At 44.8% G+C, this 22,964-nt stretch overlaps 1 protein-coding gene across 9 annotated transcripts in view; it reads right to left on the bottom strand.

Moving 5' to 3' along the window:
* The window catches only part of CHD5 (chromodomain helicase DNA binding protein 5), a 409,378-nt gene that overhangs the window by 75,020 nt on the left and 311,394 nt on the right, over positions 1–22,964 (bottom strand). For 4 of the 9 annotated variants that reach the window (XM_082273260.1, XM_082273264.1, XM_082273265.1 and 1 more), the window contains exons 20-26: positions 22,303–22,434; positions 19,824–19,941; positions 15,535–15,659; positions 12,578–12,809; positions 9,719–9,891; positions 5,812–5,998; positions 2,548–2,640 (exon numbers count right to left, since the gene is read on the bottom strand). In XM_082273260.1, coding sequence (XP_082129386.1) covers positions 2,548–2,640; positions 5,812–5,998; positions 9,719–9,891; positions 12,578–12,809; positions 15,535–15,659; positions 19,824–19,941; positions 22,303–22,434 — 1,060 coding nt within the window. The remainder of the gene's footprint in view (positions 1–2,547; positions 2,641–5,811; positions 5,999–9,718; positions 9,892–12,577; positions 12,810–15,534; positions 15,660–19,823; positions 19,942–22,302; positions 22,435–22,964) is intronic. The other 5 variants (XM_082273263.1, XM_082273268.1, XM_082273262.1 and 2 more) reach the window with 3 other exon arrangements.

Consider the following 22,964-nt stretch of genomic DNA (forward strand, 5'->3'; position numbering starts at 1 on the left):
CGTACAGGTACATGATTTCTTGCAATAGAGGCGATCTGCCGCAGTAAATGCACATTATGCGGTCAGCAAGTGGTTAATCCCTCAGACAGTAGAGATTAGATAATTGGGAATGATATAGCACTGACAATGAGCATTTTGCAGCTGACCAACTGTGCCAAGACCAACTTTGTTCCCCATGATTAAGTTCCCAGGGCGGAGCAAAATGTGTTGGGGGCTTGGCCTGGCCAGAGCCCAGGCTGAGACTGACACCTATTTCTCCATTAGTGGATTTGCAGTGATATGCGGCTCGGGGGATGTCTCCTTCATTACATGCTGATGTTTGGTGCTGAGATGAGCTCCGTTTCCGGCCGGCACTCCCAGTAGTTGGCGGTTGATTGGGATCCTTCAGGAGCCTGAGCGGCGCCCACATTTGTACATAGAACAACTCTGTTGTCAATTTCACTGTGCCTAATGGCTGCTATATTGGTGGATGTTAAATCTATTGGTCAGCAGTTCTTTCTGTTCCTAGAACTGACCCCTAATGGCACCATCAATGCAATCCATTGATCAGAGGCAGGAGTAGGAAGGATACGCTTCTGATTATGTCAAACTCCAGGAAAAACAGAGATGCCTAGGCACGGTCATTCGAAAATCACATTTATTTTTAAACTTTAAAACTTTAGATTCTTTTAGATTCTAAGTATGGGTTCATTTTAAAGCCCATCTCTGGGCAGATAGAAAGTTATCTCTTGCAGTGGGGCTGTGTCTGCACTACAAGGAATAATAGCTTGCTATGTCTAGGGGAGAGAAACCATTTTTATTTATTGACCTGATCCTTCACTCCTCCAGCTGGAGGCACTCCCCCACAATCCAGTGGTGAACTGTCCCTTGGCATTCTCATGTCCAGAGCAGGGCTATAGTCCCTGCTCTGATCTTGATGACATCCAGACCCTAGACTGCTGGAGTGCAGAAGCTGTAGGGACTGGTCCAGTATATTGCTATGGCTTTTTTTCATGATTTTTATAGCATAAATATTAGTAGAATCTGGGCTTCCCCTATTTATATGCCAATGAACTTGTTGGACTGGTTCATGAAGCTCGGGGCAGGAACAGATGGTGGCAGGAAGTAGGGAAAGGGGAAAAGACCGGAAACACAGCCATGTGCTAGAGACAAGGAGGCAGCAGTTTTGCAGGACTTTAAGAAGCAAGAAGCAGGCTGGGGAGATCCTGGATAAAAGGAAGACGACACCATCACCCGGAAGAACAAAGTTAGGTAACTGTTTAGTGTATACCTGTTGCACACATTTTGTCCATGCTCCTTTGCTAGGAAGGATAGATAGCTTGTGCATGCGTATACTGTATGCATAAATTGTGATACTCTGTATGTTGTGTATTGTTTTTCCCACAAGTGAGTACAGCATTTACCGTATTTATCGGCGTATAACACGCACTTTTTCCTCCTAAAAATGGAGGAAAAAGCAGCAGTGCGTGTTATACGCCAATACAAAAAAAGAAAATGGCCAGGAAGCATTGCCGAGAGCAGAAGGGGCGGGCCGGGCCGAGGAGAAGGAAGGACGAGCTGTCATAAGAGCAGAAGGGGGCGGGCAGAGCCGAGGAGAAGGGAGAACGAGCGAGCGCAGTCATCGGAAGTCCCGCCTATGACAGACGTCACACGTCTCGGCAGAGGAGGCGGGACTTTCGATGACTGCGCTCACTAGTTCTTCCTTCTCTTCGGCCCGGCCCGCCCCTTCTGCTCTCGGCGCTGCTTCACGGCCTTTTTTAAAACAAATTTGGTCAGTTCCAATGGCGCTTGCGAGGCTGCATATTTGGACATTGCGCTTGCGAGGCTGCATAAATGGACACTGCTGGTGGGCTGCATATATGGACACTGCAGGTGGGCTGCATTCATTGACACTGCTGATGGGCTGCATACATTGAGGCTGGATATATGGACACTGCTGGTGGGCTGCATTTATGGACACTGCTGGTGGGCTGCATATATGGACAAGGCTGATGAGGATGCATTGTTGGACACTGCTGATGAGGCTGCATTCATGGGCACTGGTGAGATATCATTTGATTAAAAAAAAAAAAAAAATTCTGAGTTCAAAGCTGTTTATTTTAAATTTAAGCTTTTTTCCTGAAATTTCTCTCCAAATATTGGGGTGCGTGTTATACGCCGATAAATACGGTATGTTAAGTAAAGCAAATTAATACACACTACAGAAGTTTTTACTGCTTCCTTCCTATTACCGCAAACAACCTTATAAAAAGCGAAGCAAAACATCTAGCTGTGGGGGGGTGGGGAATCGGGTAAGTATATCTCCTTTTTCTGTTCCCCTAGACATCAACAAGCAATTAACCCTTGCAGTGTGGGCACAGCCACACTGCAGGGGATAATTTTTTATTTGCCTGGTGTTGGGCTTTAATGGATATTCTTTGCCTTCATATGAAGATCCTTCCACCAATCTTGGTCACTAAAGGTATCGCCCCCAGTTGATCCAGCTAATTTACCCCACATTGGGTCCAATAGAAATCCACATAGACATTAGGGAAAAGTTTAACTCACTCTGACCTTCAGGCTTCTCTTCAAAATCTTCATCTTCATCCTCTGAGCCAACGGAGTATTCTGATTGGTTGTCAGAGAGATCATCTTGCCATTCTACAAGAAAAAGAGAAGAGCAGATGTTAGGATCTACAAGGCAGCTAGTGAAGGACCAGGAAGACTTGTGTAGTTCAGATGAGCATGTGAGCTGCCACAATGACCGGCACTTTCAACCCTGAGATGGTGAGGACAGGTAGGCCAGGAGACCTCTCCACGAGAAGACGTTCTGAATCAGCCAGCAGTAATAAGTCATTTCAAAGGACAAGCCAAGCACAAGTGATCCTTCAGACTTTGAAGATTACAGGTTCTGCATGATAGCAACAAATTCTCTGTCCACTTTCCTCAGCCATTACAAGGCTCTCTTGGCTTGGGATGTTGACACTGGACTTCTGAAGAGAGAGGAGATGACCTGCGGTGGATCAAACCACTAGTAATCACTTGGAACTGAAATATAGGTTTTGTAAGGAGAAAGTAGCAGTGCAAACAGCAACGCTTAGTAACTCACGGTAACCAGTTTCTGTAGCAGGTGTCTAGGTATTGGTTTCCAGGGGTGATTAAACACAGTTAGGGGTCGCTTTGTGTCCTCATGAAACTAGAAGCATGGCAGACAAATGCATGTATTCAATACACACGTTTACATTTTTACTTGCCGAAAGGATTTGCAGTGTTGGTAGATACCCTCACCTCTGCTAGTCAGTAAAGTGACTTTGTGACTTCAGTTTTTGGATTACTGCTCCTGGGGTCAGCTACCTCATTAGACAGAGGTGATGATGCTGATTCTCTGTCCAATAAGGAGGCTAGAGGCATAGAGAGAGATAACAAAAGTTGCATTGCTGGGCCAGGAAGATTAAAGCCGGCCATAGACGAAGTGATCTTCTTTGCAGGCAGGGGCATCTACAGTAAGGCAATCAAGGTGTTTGCCTTGGGCAGCATTTTTCAGGAGGGCTGAGCTGCTCCCAGGCAGAAGGGACATTACAAGCAGCGGATCTGCTATTGGGGTGTGGACTGCACCTAGGTGAAACCCGCCAGAGGGGTGACATTAGGGGCCATGGAAAACCAGAAGCAGGAGGCAGCAGTGGCTGCAGTCTCTGATCCCAGAATTAGCAGGTCGGAGTCCCAGGCTGTGATTGTGCCTCGGCAGCCTCGCTACATACAGCTGGTAAAAAGGAGCCCTCTTTCTCCCCTCTCAGGTGGAGCTATAATAGGAAGAGGTGGAACCGAAAGAGGAAGGGGTGGGGTAAACAGATGAAGGGGTAGATCTTAAACAGGAAGAGGTAGGACAAGTTTAGATGGTGGAGCACCCGATTTTAGTCTTGCCTACACAAAACCAAAATACACCATGAGTTGCAGGAAAGAAAATTGCTTGATTCCCCCATCAACACTGAATCCCTCCTATGGGGCTATTGTGTTTTCCCAGGGTGGAGGGACTATTGATAGCGGCTATAACAGCTCAATCAACTTGGGTACATTCAGCCTGCCTATATATAGTTCAAATCTCCGCCAGGTTCATGCTGAACGAGCCAAGATTTAAAACGTCCATGGCCGGCTTTACTGCTTAATTAATCAAGACTGACTGTATAGAATTAAAAAAACTCTGGCAAGTAAAACAATAAATGTGTTTAAAGTGTTCTCCACTTTTCAGAAAAAAATGAAAAAGTGAATGAACACCATACAACTTCCCAGTCCCTGCTGTACTTACCTCTGATCAGTGGTGGCAGGTGTATATGGGGTGCAGGGGCGCCGCCCCCCTATCAATGCGTCCGGCCCCCTAATCTACATGCAGGGCGTCGGACGCATGGAGTTCAATGGGGCTTTTTTTTTTTTTTTAACCATGTGATTAGAGCCAGAGGCTCTCACAGGCTAAAAAAATAGGTGGGCAGAGCACTGCGCCCTGAGCCCACCCAGTTGTGTGACAATAGAAAACAAAAACTCGCTATTATCACACGGATCCTCTTCCTGCCTCTGATGCTGAGGTGTTAGTGCCATTGCAGCTGGTCCAGTGTTCTGGGGATTTAAAATCCTCGCTCTTTTATCTCTTCTCTGTGCAGATGCTGACCAATCAGAATCGCTCTTGTCCATCCTGGAAGCACTGTAGGAGATGAGGAAAATAAGCGAAGGATTTCAAAACCCCAGACCACTGAACTGGCTGTGGGCAATGGCAGCCTAGTATCCCTGGAAGTAAGCATGGCAGGGACTAGGGGTGGGGTAGGGAAGGTGTATGGTGTTAGTTCATCTTTTCATTTATTTTTTCTGTAAAAGGTGAGCTTATACTTTTAACTACTTATTTAGAAGTCTGCCTGCAATCCCAATTTAAAGCGTACCTAAACCCAATTATTATTTTTTTTTTATTAAAATAACAGACATGTTATACTTACATACTCTGTGAAATGGTTTTGCACAGAGCAGCCCCGATGCTCTTCTTTGGGGTCCCCCGCCGGCGCTTCAGGCCCCTCTTCGGTGGGTGCCCCCAGGGAAAGCTGCTTTCCTTTGGGGGTTTACTCCTGAGTCACGTTGCTGCAACCATTGACACAGACAGCGGGACTCGGCCCTGCCCCTTGCGTCACAGCTTTTGATTGACTTGGCTCCTGCTGCTATCAATCTGTCCAATGATGAGGAGGACAGCTGCGCTTGTACACATCGCTGGATCGGATCGGGCTCAGATAATGGGGGGGGGGGGGGTGAGCTGCAGCCAAAAGGTTTTTTACCTTGATGCAAAGAATCCCCTAAGGTAGAAAAACCTTGAGGCTTTAGAACCACTTTAGGTAGGCCAGGCAGCCTTGCAAGACCCTACGGTGCATTGACTTACATGCCTGCCATGTAAAGCAGCAATTACCCAGAAGCCGCTTCACTTTCTGGAGAGACTTGTTTGCAAAGATCTGGAAATGTGCACCACCTGAAGTTCCCCTCCATGTGCTAAAAACTCAAGTTTACAGCACTGCACGTAACATGGGGGGGGGGGGGGGTATACGAACTCCATGAAGATGATATCTTGCTTTCAATATTCTTTGAAATAATCTGCCTGAAAAAAAAAAAAAAAAAACTTGCCAGCCAAAATAGACCACAGCAGTCAGTCCTTGTTCAGGTCACCGAATGTTGGATAGAACGCCATATTGGTTTGAAAAAAATGTGCTCATGGAAGAGGCATTGTGGAGGCACACTGGATTGATCCTGTGACAGGAATCCATGTATCAGTGTGTTTGGTTGTAAGTTATATCTAATGATTAGTACCGCGCATATCACCTTGATCCTCTTGAGAAGCATCATTGTAGTTGACTTGCTTACGGATCCGCTTTCCTTTCCCAAGGTTCCTGGCGAGGTCCTCCTGCTGCTGCTCATAATGGTGACGCAGCAGCTTCTCCCAGTAATCGGGATCCACGTTCTCCTCTTGTTTTATGATTTCCCGTTCCACTTCCTCCTGAATTTTAATAAAACATTGTTGCTACGTAAACAAAGTAATGCCAGAAAGCCATTTACAAAGGAGACACAGCCCAATAAAACCAAGCAGTAAGCAGATGTCAGTCAAGCATTGTAGAGAGACACAGCAGATTCCAGATTTGGGATCCCAGTGCTGGAGACCTTAAACTCAGGAAGAGGTTACCTTTGCTGCAGAGGATTCATGCAGGGGAGGTAAGAATGTACACAAGGGGTTACATAGCCACTTAATGACTGCCCCATGGAAGATTTACTACTACAGGACGGCTGTTCTGTGCAGAATCACATACACTAATTTTACTAAAAGTATTGGGACGCCTGCCTTTACACGCACATGATCTTTATTTATTGGCATCCCAGTCTTAGTCCGTAGGGTTCAATATTGAGTTGGCCCACCCTTTGCTGCTATAACAGCTTCAACTCTTCTGGGAAGGTTGTCCACAAGGTTTAGGAGTGTCTATGGGAATGTTTGACCATTCTTCCAGAAGCGCATTTGTGAAGTCAGGCCTGGCTCGCAGTCTGCGCTCTAATTCATCCCAAAGGTGTTCTATCGGGTTGAGGTCAGGACTCTGTGCAGGCCAGCCAAGTTCCTCCACCCCAAAGTCGCTCATCCATGTCTTTATGGACCTTGCTTTGTGCACTTTTGCGCAGTCATGTTGGAACAGGAAGGGGGGTCCCCAAACTCCTCCCACAAAGTTGGGAGCATGAAATTGTCCAAAATGTCTTGGTGCCTTAAGAGTTCCCTTCACTGGAACTAAGGGGTAAAGCCCAACCCCTGAAAAACAATCCCACACCATAATCCCACCTCCATCAAATGATTTGGGCCAGTGCACAAAGCAAGGTCCATAAAGACATGGATGAGCGAGTTTGGGGTGGAGGAACTTGACTGACCTGTAAAGAGTCCTGAGCGGTGACTGTGAGCCAGGCCTCCCCTCCTACATCAGTGCATGATCTCACAAATGCGCTTCTGGAAGAATGGTGAAACATTCCCATAGACACTCCTAAACCTTGTGGACAGCCTTCCCAGAAGAGTTGAAGCTGTTGTAGCTGCAAAGGGTAGGCCAACTCAATATTGAACCTTAACAACTAATGCCTTGTACACACGCATCGATTATTGGCCGGGAATTTTTGGCCAACGTCCGATCGGCCGATTTTCGGCTTGTTAGTATGATGCTTCCGACAACCGACTCCGACTTTTCGGCCGAAAAAAATCTGGTGTGCAGGCTATAAAATTTTTGTTGGCCGTCAACACAATGGCCGATTTTCCGTCAGAAAGTAAACCAGCACATGACATCACTTCTGAAGTAGATTTTTGTTGGCCGAAAAAATTTGTGTGCAATCTAGGCACATTCCAACCAACAAAACACCACTCTGGAAAAAAAGTCGGACCATCGGTCGGCCGATAATCGTTGTGTGTGTACGAGGCATAAGACTGAGGTGCTATTTAAGTTCATGTGGGTGCAAAGGCAGGCGTCCCAATACTTTTCGTAATATAGTGTCTATACACATGACTCCGCACTTCTGCCTAGGGGGGCACTGGCACGCCCCTTCTGCTGTGATTAGTCACAGCAGATGCCAATCAGAGGGTGCAGGGGAATGGATGTCTGCCGGCACCCGCCAATCGCCAGGAAGAGAGGCTGGACGGAGCTCTGCCTAAGTAAACAAGGAAGAGCTCTGTTCTGAAGGGGGGGGGGGGGGTGGATTTGCAAAGCAGGGAATCAAATCCGTCACATCCCTTAGCGCTGCACTTCTTTTTTCTTTTTCGTACCTGCAAGGCAAAGGCATAATGTGCTAGTATGGATCGCATACTAACGCATTATGCAAAACTTACCTCAAAATAAAGCATTCCACCAATGCGATAACATTGCTGGAGACGGCATCCATCTTCACCCGGTCTTCCTTCCGGGTTCACGGACACAGGTGGCCGTTCCTTCAGAGTGCATGCGTCAGTGATTTCACTGGCTGCATGTACAGTAAATATTATAGCCTTACCTATAGGATACGTTTTCTTACTCTTTAACCCTTTGGTGGCTCTAGATGTTTAACCCCTTTCCAGCCAGTGTCCTAGAGTCATTAGTACAGTGACAGTGCATATTTTTAGCACTGATCACTGTATTAGTGTCATTGGTTCCCAAAAAGTGTCAAAAGTTTGTTAGTGTCCGATTTTTCGTCGTAATATCGCAGTACAGCTGTAAGTCGCTGATCGCCGCCATTACTAGTACAAAAATAAAATAAATAAAAATTCCATTATATATCCCATAGTTTGTAGAAGTTATAACTTTTGTGGAAGCCAATCAATTGTACGCTTATTGGGATTTTCTTTTTTTTTTTACTAAAAATATGTAGCAAAATACATATTGGCCTTAAATTTATGAAGAAATTTGATTTTTAAATATTTTTTATTGGGTATGTTTTATAGCAGAAAGTAAAAAAAAATATTTTCTCTTTTTTTCTTTGTTAGGTTTGTTAAAGTACCAGGAATTTTCCTCACTATAACAATGCATAGTCAAAACAATAGCATTTGGCTTGGCATCTAATTTTTTGCTGAACCCAATAATCTAGGGATGTCTAAATGTCAGATTTTGCTTTGTATTTATTCTGGAATGGTATGATAACATCAAAAATATGTGAGGATACATTTACTGTTTTTTTGTATTATTTTATTAGTATTTTTTTTTTTTTTGTATGTTGTTTTCTGTAAAACTAAAAAAACTTTAATAAAAAGGTATTTGAAAAAAAAAAATTAAGTTTGTTGCCCTTTTTTTTTTTGTTTATAGCACAAAAAATAAAACCTGCAGAGGTGATCAAATACCACCAAAAGAAATAACTGTTTGTGGGGAAAAAAAGGACAAAAATGTTATTTGGGTACAGAGCTACATGACTGTGCAATTATCAGTTAAGGCAGCGCCGTATCACAAAAAATAACCTGGTTATGAAGGGGGGTAAATCATCTGGGAGTCAAGTTGATAAGGAAGAAAGAAAGTGATTGTAAAGGATTTAAAAAAAACAAACATATCATAATTACCTACAACGGTTTTGCACAGAGCAGTCCCGATCCTCCTCTTCTTGGGTCACTATCACTGTACTAATGACACTGGGTAGGAAGGGGTTGACTATGTGCCTAGGGAGAGTAATGTAACCGCACTGTGTACTGTTTTACTAAGGAGTGTGCCAGTTTTTGTCTCCCTTCTTTGCAGGGAGACAAAAACCGTCACATCCCTGCTAGCAGCAGAGAGATCTGTGTTGTTTACAACACATATCCCTCTTCTGTCAATCACTCTGACAATCGGCAAGTCCCGGCCATGAGTCATTGGCCGGGACCCGGTGATTGGCATGTAAGGCAGCCAGTAAGACCACAGCTAGGTGGGCATGCGCGCTCTTACCCACAAATGCAGAGACGCCTGGCGTCAACAGCAAATTGGCTGACAAAAGCCCAGGCGCCAGGATGCAATTTCTAGAACTCCTCTACGTGATTTCTCTCCAACCTTTCTAGAGGTGAACATTAGTGCAGAAAACAAACAAAAGTATCATTCCATCAATTATAGAGAACACAGGAAGACCTCAAAGCCAATATTCTTCATCACAAGGAAAGCGGTAAAATCGTTATCTCCTTCTCTGTGATGTGGCGGTTTTAGACAGATGGTATTTAGCGGAGTTCTCCTTCAAAGAACAGTTGTACGGGTATAAACAAAGAACATTTTACCACTCCGTCCTCCTCCCGCACAACATATTGAGCCACTTTGAAAGAGCTCAGGTACTCGTTCATGTTCTGGATTTCGGTATCCTCTGTAGCGTCTTGGTTCCGGTCCAGGAGTTTTGAGATGGCGCCATCATCGTAGTGGATGACACTGCTGTCTTCAACATCCTTATTGTCACCTGAGGGGTGTAGAGGTGACACTTGTATTAATCTCCTATCTGAGATGCCTGACTGACACACACCAGTAATACCAGAGACTACATGTTACTACCCCAGGCTTTACCATAGACCCAGCATAGCCACCAGAGATCCCACATAGCCACCGGAGACCCCACAAAGCAACGGGAGACCCCACACAGCAATGAGAGATCCCGCAGAGTCACCTGAGATCCCACACAGCCACCAGAGACCCCACAAAGCAACGGGAGACCCCACACAGCAATGAAAGATCCCGCACAGCCACCTGAGATCCCACATAGCCACCAGAGACCCCTCAAAGCCACGAGATATCCCACACATCAAAGAGAGACCCTACACAGGCACCAGAGACCCCACATGGCCACCAGAGACCCTACATAACCACCAGGAACCCTGCATAGCCACCAGAGAGCCCACACGGCCACCAGAGACCCCGCATAGCCACCAGAGACCCAACATAGCCACCAGAGACCCAACATAGCCACCAGAGATCCCACATAGCAACCAGAGTCCCCGCATAGCCACTTGAGAGTCCGCACTTAAGAGTCTGTAGTCGACCAGAGACCCCACATAGCCACCAGAGACTCAGCATAGCAACCAGAGACCCCACATAGCCACCAGAGACTCAGCATAGCAACCAGAGAACCCACATAGCCACCATAGATCCTACATAGCCACCAGAAACCCCGCATAGCCACCAGAGAGCCCAAACGGTCACCAGAGACTCCGCACGGCCACCAGAGACCCCCGCATAGCCACCAGAGACCCCACATAGCCAGAGACCCCGCATAGCCACCAGAGAGCCCACACGGTCACCAGAGACCCCGCATAGCCACCAGAGACCCCGCATAGCCACCAGAGTCCCAACATAGCCCCCAGAGACCCAACATAGCCACCAGAGAGCCCAAACGGTCACCAGAGACTCCGCACGGTCACCAGAGACCCCGCATAGCCACCAGAGAGCCCACACGGTCACCAGAGACCCCGCATAGCCACCAGAGACCCCGCATAGCCACCAGAGACCCAACATAGCCACCAGAGACCCAACATAGCCACCAGAGACCCAACATAGCCACCAGAGACCCCACATAGCCACCAGAGACCCTGCATAGCCACCAGAGATCCAACATAGCCACCAGAGACCCAACATAGCCACCAGAGACACCACAAAGCCACCAGAGACCCCGCATAGCCACTTGAGAGTCCGCACTTAAGAGTCTGCACAGTCGACCAGAGACCCCACATAGCCACCAGAGACTCAGCATAGCAACCAGAGACCCCACATAGCCACCAGAGACCCACACTGTCCACCAGAGACCCCATATAGCCACCAGAGACCCCACATTATCCCCTTTAATGTAAAGAGAGGAAGAGGTGGAGCCTAAAGAGGAAGGAGTGGATCTTAACAGGAAGGGGTGGGACAAATTTAGATGGGTGGGGGGGTGGTTTTGACTAGGGCAGCACAAAACCAAAATACACCACTGCCACAAGACATAAGAGGATTGCTGCCCAGTGGGATCTCTTGGGTCACATTAAAAGCCAGTCTGATGTTTGTGGGTAGTTGTAGCTGTTGCCTGCCAAGGGATCTTTGATTGGTTGTTATCTGGAACTGCATTTTACATAAAACACTTTCTGCCTCAGGGCTCATTCCCACTAGTGGTTGATGGGCAGTAAAACACCAACGGTTGAGCCACATTTTCAGCCCCCGCCCCCTCTTTAGTTGCAGAGGCAGTGGCCAGGAGTGTCCACATGCTGTGGCATGTGATGTTTTGCTTTGTGTCCACCACCACACCCCTGTTGCTTTCAACTTGCTGAACACAAGCCATTCAAGTGAATAGGGCCGATCGCCAAGCTCCCCGCAAAGTGTGCAATGCATGCGGTAGTCTGGCATTTAGGGGGTTAAAACAGGCAGCAAGGAAACAATATAATGGCTCCTCACTGCCTGTCAAATGCTCTATGAAGAATGATCTAAATGTGGATCAATCTTCAAAGAGAAGAAGCACATGTGAAAAAGCCCTTACTTTTTAAAGTGGTTGTAACCCTAAAAAAAATGATCATTTTCCTTTGAAGCAGGATATACAGCATAGTGATTAAGCGGTGTTATTTGCCCATCTCAATGCTGTAATATACCTGGTGGATCCTGCCATGTTCCTGTATCCCTGTCATCCGGCTGCTCTCCCCCCTCCCCCCCTGTATTTCAGCCCAGGAGTCTGTGTGTGAGACTTCTACTCCGCCACCCCACCCCACACCCACTGTGGGGCTGTAAAATCACTAATAAAAAATCCTGGAATCCCCTCTGGTACAGAAAGATATGCTGTGCAGTATCTGTGTATTAGAAATTATGCAGCAAAATACCTTCTATTACAGCGCCGCTGGGAGCTCACGTGACCTCCAGCCACTCTCCTCCTCTCCTCCCAGCTAACGTCAATGTGGAATCTCAGCCCCTCTCACTGTAGTCCTCAGCTCGGGGAAGGAGAGCGCCGGGAGGTCATGTGATCCCACAGCGGCGCTGTAATATAAGGTATTTTGCTGCATAATTTGGAAAACACAGATACTGCACAGTATATCTTTCTGTAACACAGGTGATCCCAGAATTTGTAAGTAGTGACTTTAACCATTTTAAGCTCAAATGCCTCACTGGAAAGAGCCAAGGAGCGCTCTACTTACCTTCAACATCGTCTTTAAACAACTCTTCAGTTCCAAATTTTAAAATATCATCTAGTTCTTGCTTCGTCATGGAGCCAGATTTGGAGCCGAGCCCCGGACGTACCACAAGGTGAGTGAGCATCATTTTCCTCTTGGCTACCTGGGTGATTCTCTCCTCTACGGACGCCCGTGTCACAAAGCGGTAGATCATTACCTTTTTATTCTGCCCGATACGGTGTGCTCGGCTAAAAGCCTGTGAAGAAGACGTGAGAAGAGGGCAATGTAAAGATATTTATTGAAGTGATACTAAAGTCTTTTTTTTTTTTTGTTAAACATAAATATGGTATATTTGCCTCCTCTCTGCAGTTGGTTTTGCACAGAAAAGCCCAGATCCTCCTCTTCTCGGGTCCCTCTTTGGCTCTCCTGGCCCCTCCCTCCTGTTGAGTGCCCCCCCACCAGCAAGCAGTTTTCTATGGGGGCACCCGTGCCAAGCCGCAGCTTCCCGTGTTCATTCAGACATGGAGCCATGGTTTGGCCCCACCCTCTATCTCCTCATTGGCTAACTGACTTTGGTTGACAGCAGCAGGAGTAAATGGCGGTGCTGCTGTGTCTCAGCCAATCAGGAGAGAGAGTTCTGGATGGCTGTTCACATCACTGGATCGAGATGGGCTCAGGTAAGTATTAGGGGGAGTTGTGGGGAGCTGCTACACACAGAAGGCTTTTTATCTTAATGCATAGAATGCACCTTCTGCCTTTACAACCACTTTAACCCTTTCCCAGTCAGTGTCACTAGAACAGCGACAGGGCATATTTTTAGCATTGATCACTGGTCCCCAAAAAAGTGTCAGTTAGTGCCCAATTTGTCCACCGCAATATGGCAATCCCGCTCTAAGTCGCTGATCGCCGCCATTAGTAGAAAAAAATAAAAAATAATAATTCCATAAATCTATCCCATAGTTTGTAGACGCTTTAACTTTTGTGCAAACCAATCAATATACGCTTATTGGGATTTTTTAACCAAAAATATGTCGCAGAATACATATTGGACTAAAATTATGAAGACATTTGATTTTTTACTGGATATGATTTAAAGCAGAAAGTAAAAAATATTGTTTTTTTTTTTTTTCAAAATTGTCGCTCTTTTTTTGTTTATAGCGCCAAAAATAAAAATCGCACAGGTGATCAAATACCAACAAAAGAAAGTTCTACTTGTGGGAAAAAAAGGACATCAATTTTAAATGGGTACAGCATCGCACGACCACGTAATTGACAGTTAAAGTAATGCAGTGCCGTATCGCACAAAGTGGCCTGATCATGAAGGGGGTAAAGAGCTGAAGTGGTTAAGCTACTTTTAAAAAGTGACTATTTTTTGGTCCATTTGGGGTATACCTTGTACCAGGCCCATGTATGGAGCACTGGTGACCACAATTTAAATTATTGTATATGCACAAATGTTTATAATATACATTTTTCATACATAAGGATCTTGTCTCATGCCAGTGCCATTAAAGAGGAGCTCCAGTCCTTTTTGCATTTATTAAAAGTCAGCAGCTACAAGAAGTTAATAAACACACACTCACCTGTCCCAGGATCCAGTGAAGTGCTCACCCGAACAGTCCCTTCTCTCCGTTTTCTCTCCCCGGCCTCTCAACCGTGGGCACCCAGCTGTGACAGCTTGCGGCTTCACAGCTGGGTGGCCACCGCGCATGCACAAGTAGCCTCCTGAATGGTCCAGCAGTCTTCTGAGACCTGTGACATGTCCCTGAAGACTGCAGAGAGATTGCAGGGAGGGAGGGAGGGGGAGAGGAGAACTTCCACTCTAATTGCCTAGGCAATCCGAGCGGAAGTAGGAGTGGGTACCTGCCAAAACTAGGTACCCCCTCCCCCCCAAAAAAATAATGACATGCGGCAGGGGAAGAGAGGAGGAGTACTTTAAGCGGAGCTTCCCCTTTTGGATGGACCTCTGCTTTAAAGTCCAACATTGTTCTAGGATTTATTCCTACATATTCTTTTCTCTTGCCTTGAACCTTGTTTCTGGTGAACCTTGAGCCCTTTGCTCCTCTCATGAGCTTCTTATGTAAGCCATGCCTTTGCACTTCCTGTTTGCCAGAGTAATGTGCTCTCTCCAGCCAATATCTCGCTATTGTCACCCCTGCTGTTGTTCACTATCACTTGTTACTGAACTTTGGCTTGTTCCTTGACTATGCTTCCACTCAATACTAACCTGCAGCCACTTGTTACCTACCTTTGGCTTGTTTACTGACTACACTTCTGCTTGATCCCTACCTGCTTATATCTGGTATTGGACCCCAGGTTGCTCACCTCCTGGTAGGGTAATTCTGAGGACTGTGACCTGGTACTAACATGCAGCAAAACCCATCTCCACCATCAAGAGCTCTGGTGAATACCGGTTAGTGGTCTCCAAACGGCGGGCCTTTGCTTGCCTTATCCGACCCCTGGGGCACTATTTTTCCCACTGATAGGAGACACAATTCTGTCATCTGACATAAACAATGGGGCACAATTTCTCCCACTGACACCAATAATGGGACACTATTCCCCCTATAAAGCCAATGATGGTGCACTATTCCTCCCCCTAATATCAAATGTGGCAATGTTTACTCCCACTGTTACCAGAAAATTTCCCACTCACACTGTCCACAGTCTGACCCACCCTAAATTATGAAAGACAATACACCAGCCCTTTGTTTAGAAAGTTTGGACACCCCTGCATTAGGGTGATAGCACAGGAAACAGAAGCCAATACCCAAGGTCATATGTGTTTTATAAAGTGGTCATTTACTCTATCCTGTCCTTGTTTAAAAGTTCCACAATAACTTTCACAATCACGCTTAAACTTCCTACTGAACCCGAATTGACCTGCCTGTGTACCCTTTCTCTCCTGTCTACCTTTCATCCCTTAGTCTAGTAGAGAAAAGCCCAGATCCCAGCACATAAAAATGTGGGAAAGCGCTGACCTGAATGTCATTATGTGGGTTCCAGTCAGAGTCGTAGATAATGACAGTGTCAGCAGTGGCCAAGTTGATCCCGAGACCTCCAGCTCTGGTGGACAGTAAGAAACAGAACTGCTGAGCTCCTGGAGCTAAGGAAGGAAGAAAGAGTTATAAACACAAATGTACACAAGAGGTTTATATTAATTTTCATCTGCAATAATAAGAACTACAATTATCACTACAACTACAAAGAATTACTATTGTGTAAGCTGTAACCCGGGGTCAAAGGGAAGGGTTATGAACTACAGGGGGTTTCATAAAGAAGTATACAGTTTCCAGAAGCTGTAAAACAGTAACAGTTGATGACACGGGCCACAACTGCGAACCGTTAGGTAGATGAACTCATAAAGTTTGTGTCCTACTACTGAGAGTTATGTAGGCACATAGGCCAGTGGTGGCCCATCCATTGGGGGCGCAGGTGGCGCTGCCCCCCCCATTCATGCGTCCGGCCCCATAATCTACATGCAGGAAGCCGGATGAATGGATTCCAATGGGGTTTTTTTTTTTTTTTTGAAGCACGTGATTAGAGCCAGAGCACTGCACCCTGAGCCCACCAAGTTGTGTGACAATAGCGAATGGAAATTCGCTATTGTGACACAGATTTTCCTCCTGGCCAATCAGGAAGCGGGTCCTGAGATTTTGCACACCAGGCCTTGATAAGTTGCAGGTATAAAGAAATATCTTACAAGATAGTTACTCGATGGTAAAGTCAGTGCTTTAACCCGACAGAGTGATATCTGTTGGAGGTGTGGCACTCACGGAGGACCTCTGTTACACGTATTCTGAGAGTGTCCAACACTGCAATCTTTTTGGCGCCCAGTTCTGGAAATCATCCGCCAAGCTTTTTTAGCTGGTAACCCGGCGGCAGTACTCCTCCATTTAACCCCCTCGTGTCTTGTATAAAATATAAGAAACCCATGCTGCTCCAGATGGTGAATGCAGCAAAAGCATGTATTCCTAGTTCCTGGAGGAGTACATCCCCACCAACGCTGAGACAATGCTTTGCCAGAGTGAACGATATTCAAGAGATGGAGGATCTCTGATCAAAAGAAAAAAATGGTACCATTGGAACAAATTTAAATTCTCCTCTAAATACCAACAATTATTTGGCTAAATCCGGATAGTGAAGTCAGGTCGCTTTCTATTTCCCAGGTATCCCCTCCAACACCTTTATGCTTGCCCTCTCCCTGTGTCCAAAATTCGGAAGATACCCCCACTGTTCCTACTGTGGGAACAACCCAAAATTTTGGGATTTTTCCTTTATTTTCACTTTCATTAATACATGTAAACAGGACAAAGAGGGTGGATACACACAGCAATTGAAAAAAAAAAAAAAACCTGGCAGATGTTCTTATCCCTCTGCACGCTATCTAAAATAAAAAAAAAAAAAAAAATTGCCTTTAGTTACACTTTAACCACCTGCCGACCGCCCCACGCAGATTTACTGTGGCAGGGCGGCTTGGCTGCGCATAATCACGTACATCTACGTGATTAGGCGCACGTGGTCTCAGCGCGCGTGCGTGCCGCCGGAGCCGCGCTCCCGCTGTGATTAGACACATCGGGAGCCAGACCATGGGGAGGAGCGGGCTCGATCGCCGCCGGCCTCCTGTGATCTTCGGGGAAACTATCAGGAGAGTCACCTACCTATGTAAACAAAGTAGGCGGCTCTTCTGTCAGACAGGCACAGTGAGATTGTGTGTCTCAGACAAGCTGAAACACCAATCTCTGTGTGCCTGTCACAGAGCTTCCCCTGCCACAGTTAGCAAGCACAATTAGGCTTACACTTAACCCCTTGATCTCCCCCAGTATTAACCCACTTTCCCTTCCAGTGTCATTTATACAGTAACAGCACACATTTAGCACTGATTACTGTATTAATGTCAATGGTCCCCAAAAAGTGCCACTTAGTGTCAGATTTGTCCGCTGCAATGTCGCAGTAAAAATCGCTGATCACCGCCATTACTAATGGAAAAAAAAAAAAAAAAAAGGTCCAAAAATCTATCCCATAGTTTGTAAACACTATACATTATGCGAAACCCAATTAAAATACGCTTTATGGGATTTTATTTTACCAAAAATATGTAGCAGAATACAAATTGGCCTAAACTGATAAAAAAATTAGATTTTTTACATTTTTTTATTGGGAATGTTTTTATAGCAGAAAGTAAAAATATTGTTTTTTTTTTTCAAAATTGTTGCTCTTTTTTTGTTTATAGAGCAAAATCTAAAAATCGCACAGGTGATCAAATACCACCAAAAGAAAGCTTAATTTGTGGGAAAAAAAAAAAAAAAAACACATCAATTGTATTTGGGTACATCGTCGCACGACTGTGTAATTGTTAGTTATAATAATGCAACGCCGAATAGCAAAAAAATGGCCTAGTCATTAAGGGGGTAAAACCATTCCGGAGCTGAAGTGGTTAATATCTTGTCTGGCAATAAAAAGCTCATAGGTGGGGTGCAGTGTGATGCGTTGGCAATAATTCACACAGGCAGGTGCAAAAGTAGACTTGTACTGAAGCAACGCAGTAACCGTTAACAACAGACCCGATGGGAAGGCTACCCAGCCGGGTACACTCAGTTTTCAGCAAGTGGAAGGAGCAGATTCCAGATGGACTGACAGCGTCTGTTGACAGGAAACAAAATGCCGCTTGGCCGTCTAGTGCCCAGTCACAATACCACCCTACACTTTCCCTCCTGGTCAGGAACCTCTCCCTAATGCTGTTACTGTCCCGAACAGACAGGGTGCCTGTGCCTTCTCTTCCAACTCGCAAAATGCGCACCAAGCCTGGGAGTCAGGGCCTAAAGTGTAACTCTTTTATTGAGAAAAAAACATTCCCTTCTGGGTGATCTCTGTACATTGCAGGGATTATAACAACCTTTGTTGCAGATTTCTACCTTTTGTTATTCTAAAGAAATCATTGTTTGTTCCTCTGTGCTGAGTGGGTCTAATGGGAGTGGTTTCATAATTATCTATCAGCTGTGCACCTGCAGAGCACTAATGAGGAAATCTGCTGGGCCTGCATCCCTTTAGACGTGTTCCTATTGGGAGTATCTCACCAAAAATGATATATTTGTTGCAGGGGATGCCAGAAATCTGACTTGTATCTCAGGCAGACTTCTGAGAAATTTGGTGAGCCAATCACACAAGCAGGAAATTATGTTTCTGGGGGTGTGGTCAGTATACATTCCGTGTACAGAACACCTCCAGGGGCCATATTGCATTTTCATAAAATTACAGCAGCTGCAGAATGAAAAGGAAAGGTAATTTTAAAAAATATATTCGATTACAATATGACTTGTGTCCCAATTGTATAACGCCAGGGATTCCCAAACTACGGCCCTGCAGCTGTTGTGAAACTACACATCCCATGAGGCATTGTAAAACTCTGACATTCACATACATGACTAGGCATGATGGGAATTGTAGTTCCTAAACAACTGCAGGGCCATAGTTTGAGAATCCCTGGTATATGCTATATTATTTTTTCTTTATTTGCTATTTTTTTTTTTTTTTTACGAAAGTGGAGTTACCCTTGAAATAGGCTTTGGCTGACCCAAAATGGCTGCTCAAGTTACAAAGGATGGCAGTATCCAAATGGGTGTTCCCCCAGTTACTCAAGAAACCATAGAGGGACTGTGTTCCTCTCAACTTCCTCTCCAGCTGCGGGACCACTGTAGAGAGGCCTTAGGAAGGAGCGCATGCTCCGTAAACGTGTCGCTTACGTCATCACGCTACACGTCATCACGCTATCATGTCATCACGCTATGACGTCAGGACCAGGAAGTGCCGCCAGATGCTACCCCTGCGTCCCAGTCACCAGGAAGTGCCGATATCCATCGGATGCAGCGGAGTACTAGAGACTGCCGGAGACATCCTGACGAACTCTTCTTACGGACGGACATGATTACATACAATATGTTGCCCTACATACTTGCTCAATTGTGAGTATATTGGTGTATATTGACATGCTTCATTAAACCTTCCTACTGCACTTAGAGTGGCGCCTGTCTTTTCCCTACAGTGGAGAAAGTAGACTGCACCTGCCTACAAGCTGACAAAGGTTCCCTATAAAAATCATATTTATTTGCCACAGTTCTACTTTAAAACTATTGTCATTACTACATCTGTTGGTATTTATAAAAGCTTGGCATCTTCAGGCATTCCAGCTTCTTACAACTGTTAAGTCATTGGCTTCAAATGACAGTAATAAGATAATGGTGGAGGTTCTATGTGATTAGCACAGTAGTACCATTAAACCTGTCAATTGCCTCTTGGCGCAGCCCTCCCGTGATCCCGCCATCTATCCGCTCGTACTTGTAGCCTTCGTACTCCAGGAAATCTTCAAGTAAATCCAGCATTTTTGTCATCTTAAAACACAAAAACAAGGTGATTGTATTTTTAATTATACAATACACTGCAACATTTCTGTACAATTGTACATGTTAGTATTTGGCAGATACGTATTTTATTTTATCCTTGTTTAGAAACGGGAGTAATGGTTTGCACTGTAAGGCCTTTTGCACACAGGAGTAAAAAACGCTACTATTTTTACTGCTCTGGATATAGATGCACTGTTGTCTATGAACTATACACACTGCTGCGTAAATAGATAATAAATAATAATAATAAATATAAATAATAGTAATAGAGCGATGAGTAAAGAGCCATTAAACAAAAAGAGAATTTTACATTTGAGTGCAGTAACTTACAGGTATATGTGTAGTGTAGCGCGGGACTAAACACATTATATTTTTCACACGTATACAGTATGTGTGTTTACGTGTCTGTATGCATGTTTATGCGTGTCTATTGCAATACTGGCAATGAAGGAAAGTTTTAATAATGTACAGAGCACCCGAAAAGTATTCACAGCGCTTCACTTTTTTTACATTTTGTTATGTTACAGCCTTATTCCAAAATGGATTCAATTAATTATTTTCCTCAAAATTCTACAAACAATCCCCCATAATGACGTGAAAGAAGTTTGTTTGAAATCTTTGCAAATTTATTAAAAATAAAAAATGAAAAAAATCCCATGTACATAAGTATTCACACCCTTTGCTCAGTACTTTGGTGAAGCTCCTTTGGCACCAATTACAGCCTCCAGTATTTCTGAGTATGATGCTACAAGCTTGGCACTCCTATTTTTGGGCAGTTTCTTCCATTCTTCTTTGCAGGACCTCTCAGGCTCCATCAGGTTGGATGGGGGAGCGTCGGTGTACAGCCATTTTCAGATCTCTCCAGAGATGTTCAATCGGGTTCAAGTCTGGGCTCTGGCTGGGCCACTCAAGGACATTCACTTCTAAAGCCCCGTACACACGTACCGATCGTCATCATACAAACGTTCGTCTTTTCTCCCCGGGATGTCGATGTCTGTTGAAAAGTGCAAAGACAGCACAAGAATTTTGTCCGCCGACTTCAGCTGACTGCAGAAGTGATGTCATGTAATGGTTAACTTTCCCTGTGTTTTTTCTTTTCTGAGCATGCCCAGTCTTGCAAATCTGCGGTCTGTCGGCTGATTTCTGTACTGACTGGCGAACAATCGTCCGTTCTGGTGTCGGCATACAAAAATTTTTATGTTTGCAAGAAAGACTCTTGTCCGCAGAATGTGCGCAGACAGCTGTCGGAGGCACCATACTAACAAGCGTACAATCGGCAGATCTTTCGTCCACCGACGTTTGTATGACGACGATCGGTACGTGTGTACGGGCCTTTAGTTATCTTGGCTGTGTGCTTAGGGTCGTTGTCCTGTTGGAAGATGAACCTTCACCCCAGTCTGAGGTCCAGAGCCCTCTGGAGCAGGTTTTCATCAAGGATGTCTCTGTACATTGCTGCATTCATCCTTCCCTCCATCCTGACTAGTTCAAAATCCAATTGTCATAGGGACAGAAAGTGGGGTGAAATCTTCTGAAGAGGGGTACAGGCAGCAAAACAAATGTTACAGGGGTGTTAACCCTGCACTATGCTATCCAAAAAACTTAAAAATTCTTATTTTGTCTGGAGCTAAACTTAAAAAATTTACCTGTTCCAACTTACAAACACATTTGACTTAAGAACAAACCTACAGACCCCATCTTGTTTGTAACCCGGGGACCGCCTGTATCAAGTTCTTAGTTTGCATTCAAGCTACAGTTCTGAGCATCCCATGTTTTCCTTTACCAATCTTACTTCATCCCCTAATTAAAACCAAAAACAAAACACTTGGGACCGGTTCTTGAAGTCTGATTGAGTGATGAAAAATTTGCTGTGCATGTAAGGGAAGATCCAAAAATCCAGAGGCCCTTACGGGGGCAGTGCTACATGGAACTAGTTAAGCTAATATAATTGTGCGCTACCTTAAATAAACCAAAATTGATAACTGTTAGAGCTGCTGCTATCACCTAAATGTGTTCCAACATCTGCAGGGTAAAATTTGGTACAAAACAATGTGAAAGTGCTGCAAACCTAAATCAATTCACTTGCAAAAAATAAAAATATTAGCAGAATGATAAATATTATATATATATATCTATATATATCTTTATATATATATATATATATATATATATATATATATAATTATTATATACAGTATATATCTATATATATATATATATTTATATATATAGATATATATATATATATATATATATATATATCATTTATCATTCTGCTAATATTTTTTGCTACATGGAACTAACTCTCCTTATCTTCAGCTGTTTTGTAAACATTCAAACACTTCCAGGTACCTGAGAAAATATGAGGACTCGGTGTCCTCCATCTTTCAGCTTCTTCAGCATTTTCTGTAGCAGCATCAACTTCCCAGAGGATTTCACTAAAGAGCTTCCATCATAAGACCCGTTTGGCAACACCGGCGCCTCCTGTGTTAAGAAATGAGAAATGCGGAAGAGGGTCATGAATTGTTTCACGATTTGCTTTTCATTTAAAGTGGAACACCGGGCACACAGCTAAATACACAGCAGAAACTCAGATCGGTAAACTGCTTTATCTGCCAATAAGGTTTATAATTCTGTTCAGTCTTGTGAGTCGGACACCCCGGCCAGACAGCACAACCAGGTCCCGGACCTCTCTACAGATTGCACTGCAACTGGGCCAGGACCTGCCTCATCCTGTGATTAGACTTCTGTCCCTCATCCTGACTACTTCTGTGTAGAGGATTATAAGAGGTTGTCATCTGGTTTAGGAAGGGATGTTACTTCCACCGTGTTTCCCCGAAAATAAGACCGGGTCTTATATTAATTTTGGCAACAAAAGACACAGTGGGGCTTATTTTCAGGGTAGGTCTTATCATGTATTGTATAATTGCCAGTTCCTGTGCCCCCCGTCTTCTCTCTCCCTCCCTGCCTGTCAGCTCAGGAGTCACAAGCATTTAGCATTATGAGTTAAAGTG

Source organism: Pelophylax lessonae, assembly GCF_965119305.1.
Source record: "Pelophylax lessonae genome assembly, chromosome: 12".
Classification (NCBI taxonomy): domain Eukaryota; kingdom Metazoa; phylum Chordata; class Amphibia; order Anura; family Ranidae; genus Pelophylax; species Pelophylax lessonae.